General features: G+C 53.8%; 1 protein-coding gene across 1 annotated transcript; it reads left to right on the top strand.

Moving 5' to 3' along the window:
* Positions 1-2,850: 2,850 nt before the first annotated feature.
* LOC116464047 (THAP domain-containing protein 11) lies at positions 2,851-5,230 on the top strand. The gene has a single exon (XM_032147315.2). The coding sequence runs from the start codon at positions 3,635-3,637 to the stop codon at positions 4,541-4,543; it is 909 nt and encodes a 302-aa protein (XP_032003206.1). The 5' UTR covers positions 2,851-3,634; the 3' UTR covers positions 4,544-5,230.
* Positions 5,231-5,496: the final 266 nt, after the last annotated feature.

Consider the following 5,496-nt stretch of genomic DNA (forward strand, 5'->3'; position numbering starts at 1 on the left):
GAGGCAGGAAAATCTTGTGAACCTGGGAGGCGGAGATTACAATGAACTGAGATTGTGCCACTGCACTCCAGCCCTGGCCACAGTGCGAGTGCGAGACTCTGTCTCAAAAAAAAAAAAAAAAAATTTAAACATGTAATATAGGCCGGGTGCAGTGGCTCACGCTTGTAATCCCAGCACTTTAGGAGGCCAAGGTGGCCAGATCACCTGAGGTCAGAAGTTCCAGACTAGCCTGCCCAACATGTTGAAACTCCATCTCTTCTAAAAATACAAAAATTAGGTCGGGTGCAGTGGCTCACGCCTGTAATCCCAGCACTTTGGGAGGCTGAGATGGGTGGATCGCATGAGGTCAGGAGTTTGAGACCAACCTGGCCAACATGAGGAAACCCCCGCTCTACAAAAATACAAAAATTAGCCGGGTATGGTGGTGGGCACCTATAATACCAGCTCTTGGTAGGCTGAGGCAGGAGAATTGCTTGAACCCTGAAGCGGAGGTTGCAGTGAGCCTAGATCACTCCAGCCTGACCAAGAACAAAACTCCACCTCGAAAAAAAAAACAAAAACAAAAATTAGCTGGGCGTGGTGGTGCACGCCTGTAATCCCAGCTACCTGGGAGGCTAAGACAGAAGAATTGCTTGAACCCAGGAGGTGGAGGTTGCAGTGAGCCAAGATTGCACCGCTACACTCCAGCCTGGGCAACAGAGTGAGACATCCCTAAGAAAAATAAAAATAAATAAATAAATAAATAGGCTGGGTGCGGTAGCTCACACCTATAATCCCAGCACTTTGGGAGGCCGAGGTGGGTGGATCACCTGAGGTCAGGAGTGCGAGACCAGCCAGCCCAACATGGTGAAACCCTGTCTCTACTAAAAATACACAAAATTAGCTGGGTGTGGTGCCCGGCGCCTGTAATCCCAGCTACTTGGGAGGCTGAGGCAGGAGAATCTCTTGAACCCGGGAGGTGGAGGTTCCAGTGAGCCGAGATCGCACCACTGCACTCCAGTCTCAACAACAAGAACGAATCTCCATCTCAAATAGATAAATACATAAGTAAAAATGTAGTATGTGTGTTAATGTTTATACTGTTGTATAAATGATTCACCCAAATGAATGCATATCTTTTACCAGGGGCTACACTGGCCCCTATTTTGTTTTTATGTCAAATACTATAATTAGAAATAATGTACACGGTGGCTCACGCCTGTAATCCCAGCACTTTGGGAGGCCGAGGCGGGCGGATCACAAGGTCAGGAGATCGAGACCATCCTGGCTAACACGGTGAAACCCCATCTTTACTAAAATTACAAAAAAAATTAGCCGGGCACAGTGGCGGGCGCTTGTAGTCCCAGCTACTTGGGAGGCTGAGGCAGGAGAATGGCGTGAACCCGGGAGGTGGAGCTTGCAGTGAGCCAAGATCGCGCCACTGCACTCCAGCCTGGACAACAGAGCAAGACTCCATCTCAAAAAAAAAAAAAAAAGAAATAATGTATATTAGGCTTCCATTTCATGCCTGTGATCTGCTATCAGGAGAGAAAAAAGGACAAGAAAAATTGGGAGGAGACCACGATCATGCCTTTTGTGGGAATATGCATGGAGCTGGGGACCGTTATCCTTAGCAAACTAATGCAGGAACAGAAAACCAAATACCACATATTCTCACAAGTGTGAGTTAAATGATGAGAACTCATGAACGCAAAGAAGGCAACAACAGATACTGGGGTCTACTTGAGGGGGGTGGGAGGAGGGAGAGGAACAGGAAAGATAACTATTGGGTACTGGGCTTAATACCGGGGTGATGAAATAATCTGTACAACAAATCACGGGGACACGAGTTCACCTGTGTAGTAAACCTTCACACGTACCGCCGAACCTAAAATAAAAGTTTAAAAAAAATTGGGAGAATGAAGAACTCGGCAAAGGAGGGCTAGTTTGCAGGTAATTCCCCTGGAGAACTGCCTGGCCCGTCCCTGGCTTTCCACAACATTTTGTGTTCTTTACAACATTTTCCCCCAGCCGGGCGCCGTGATCCTAGCTCACGCCTGTAATCTTAGCACTTTGGGAGGCCGAGGCGGGCAGATTGCCTGAGCTCAGGAGTTCGAGACCAGCCCGGGAAACATGGCGAAACCCTGTCTCTACAAAACACACACAAAAAAATTAGCCGGGCATGGCGGCATGCGCCTGTAGTACCAGCTACTCCAGAGGCTGAGGCAGGAGAATTGCTTGAACCCAGGAGGCAGTGAGCCGAGATCTCACCACTGCACTCCAGTCTGGCGACAGAGTGAGACTCCTTCACAACAACAAAAAAAGATTCCCTCAAATAAGTTGAGGTAGAGGGGAGGTGTATTGTTACAATGCAAATCCTTTCTCATAAAATCCTGTAATAGCTCTCAGTGGCCTGCAGAATAAAACCCCAAATCCTTAACATGTCCCAGTTTGGTATTTTCCTACGCTTGGCCCTACCCGGGCCACCACCTTCTAGGCTCTTTAAAGGCGGAGCCTAGCTCTTTTCTGCCATGTGGCCTTACAGACTGATTCCCGGGACAAGAATTGGCTACTTCTCCCTACCCAAGCTTTCGTTCGTTTTTTATTCCCGGCCCCCACCACCTCCCCCCCCATTTCTCTGCTCTCTTGTTCATTCCTTTGGAGCGATTACTTTCTGTGAGTAGACATCCATTCGCGTGCATTCAGATCTATTACCCAAAAGACAGACGCTTATCTGTCTAGGTAGTCAGGCTCCAAGAGAGGAGCCCAGTCGGTCTGACTCCCGGAAACTCCCTGAACTGTGTCAGCCACATAGTAGGCGTCTACTGGAGACTTCGTTTAGGTCAGTGAGTCAACGCAGGCAGCAGCTGAATCAGGAGAGAGTCCGCAGCGCAAAGAAAGGGGCTCCTGAGACCCGGGGCGCCGAGGCCCAGGTTTCGTCTCCCTCTGCTGCAGCAATGCCGTCGACTCAAAGGCGCTCGGGGCTGGGGGACTGGTTCTGGCAAACAGCACAACCTCGCCCGAATCCTGGTCCGCAGTAAGTCGATCTTTCCCTTAGGCGGCGCTTCGGGCCGAAGGCGCCTAGTTCAGCGCGAGGCCTCACGGGATTTGTAGTCTCCGTGGGCATATACCCATGGCGCTTGCGCACTGGTGAGGCGCGCACCGCCCCGCTCCACGCCCCTATCAGGATTCGGGTCCTCGTGAGGAGCAGTCCAGGCGACAGCGTTCCAACCTAATACGCCTCTCTCGTCCGCCGGGGACAAGACGGGCTGGGGAAAGAATCTGCTCTTCGGAGGCTATCGCAGTGCGTTGGAAGGCGGCCGGAATCCGCACACACCCGCCCCGGAAGCTAGTGGCTCCTGGCGCGGGGCATTGTGGGGGGCGTAGTCTCTTTCTCAGGCGGTCCTTCGCGGCGTCCCTGGGGCCGACTCCCGAGCGCAGGCGGGCAGCCAGGCGGGCGGCGCGGCGCGGGCCGGCAGGAAGCGTATTCTGGGCGCGGGGCGCCGGGCGGGCCGGCTGCGCGGAGCGGCAGTGGTGGGATACTACCCAAGGCCTCGCGCGGCGCCGCCCGTCGAGGGGCGGGCGGCGACGGAGCCACTGGGCCGTCGAAGGGCGCAGGAGGCCGGTGGGCCGGGCCGGGCCGCGCGACGCAGCCATGCCTGGCTTTACGTGCTGCGTGCCAGGCTGCTACAACAACTCGCACCGGGACAAGGCGCTGCACTTCTACACGTTTCCAAAGGACGCTGAGTTGCGGCGCCTCTGGCTCAAGAACGTGTCGCGTGCCGGCGTCAGTGGGTGCTTCTCCACCTTCCAGCCCACCACAGGCCACCGTCTCTGCAGCGTTCACTTCCAGGGCGGCCGCAAGACCTACACGGTACGCGTCCCCACCATCTTCCCGCTGCGCGGCGTCAATGAGCGCAAAGTAGCGCGCAGACCCGCCGGGGCTGCGGCCGCCCGCCGCAGGCAGCAGCAGCAACAGCAGCAGCAGCAGCAGCAGCAGCAACAGCAGCAGCAGTCATCACCCTCTGCCTCCACTGCCCAGACTGCCCAGCTGCAGCCGAACCTGGTGTCTGCTTCCGCGGCCGTGCTTCTCACCCTTCAGGCCGCTGTAGACAGCACTCAGGCTCCGGGATCCGTGCCGCCGGCGCCCATCACTCCCACTGGAGAAGACGTGAAGCCCATCGATCTTACAGTGCAAGTGGAGTTTGCAGCCGCAGAGGGCGCAGCCGCTGCGGCCGCCGCGTCGGAGTTACAGGCTGCTACCGCAGGGCTGGAGGCTGCCGAGTGCCCTATGGGCCCCCAGTTGGTGGTGGTAGGGGAAGAGGGCTTCCCTGATACTGGCTCCGACCATTCATACTCACTGTCGTCCGGCACCACGGAGGAGGAGCTTCTGCGCAAGCTGAATGAGCAGCGGGACATCCTGGCGCTGATGGAAGTGAAGATGAAAGAGATGAAAGGCAGCATTCGCCACCTGCGTCTCACCGAGGCCAAGCTGCGCGAAGAACTGCGTGAGAAGGATCGGCTGCTTGCCATGGCTGTCATCCGCAAGAAGCACGGAATGTGAACTGGTGCCCCGGCAGCCTGCTGGACTCCCAGACCCCATCCAGCCAGGGGACCGCAGGCCACTGTTGAACTCCTCTATACTCCTGGGGCACTGGTTGACAGTACTGAGGCTTAAGGCAGCTGGACTCTCTTGCTGGTGACCTGGCATCCTCAATTGTTTCCTCCTGAAGTGGAAGCTGGGGCCTTAGACTCTGCGCTGGTGACACCAGCAGTTATGACTTTGTCTACCCTTCCTCCCCCAGTTATTGTTGCAGATTCTGGTTAAGCAGAGGCTTCAGAACCACTGAACTTGAAACTTACCCTCTAGGGATGCAGGTGGGATGTCCAGGGACTATGGGTTTGGGAAAACCATACCTTAAGGTTGGTCAGCAGTCAGACAACTCTAATGTGTGTAAGTGATAAGAGATTCAAGTAACATCAGTTCTCCTCCTCTTCATGCTTTTCCTTCCCAGGTGCAGCCTGTGATTCTGATGGGGACTGGTAAATCTGTGCCTCTGCCTCCTAGGACTTATTTTCCCAGGAGGCCATTTACAAGGGGATCTGGATGACCTGCTGATGGAGATGCAGCTTGCCAGGGACTTAGGTTTATCCTGTTTTGTTTGCTACTGGTTACAAATTCTATTTTCTGTACAATTAGTCAGACTAAAGTTTTCACTGTGTTTGTTTGGCAAAACAAATTAAACAAAAAGTAAGGTTTTTATTTGGGTCTCGCCATTTTATTTTTACAAAAATAGTTAAATATCCTTGAAACATTGGGAAATAGGCCTTAGCCTATTTGAAAGACCAGGCTGACCCTGAAAGTAGGGATGCTTCAATGACCAGGTTTTTCCAAAAATGGGCCCTAAACACATGGATCCTGGCCTTATAAGGTCCTCACAGAGTTCCTGGCCCAGCTCACCCTAAAGAGTTTGGAAACTGCACCAAATGGGCCCAATTTGCCCATGGATTATCTCC

This window comes from Hylobates moloch, unplaced genomic scaffold, assembly GCF_009828535.3.
Source record: "Hylobates moloch isolate HMO894 unplaced genomic scaffold, HMol_V3 SCAFFOLD_145, whole genome shotgun sequence".
Taxonomy (NCBI): domain Eukaryota; kingdom Metazoa; phylum Chordata; class Mammalia; order Primates; family Hylobatidae; genus Hylobates; species Hylobates moloch.

Coding starts and splice junctions, on each gene's coding strand:
- LOC116464047 (XM_032147315.2), top strand. CDS start 3,635: ATGCCTGGCTTTACGTGCTGCGTGCCAGGCTGCTACAACAACTCGCAC.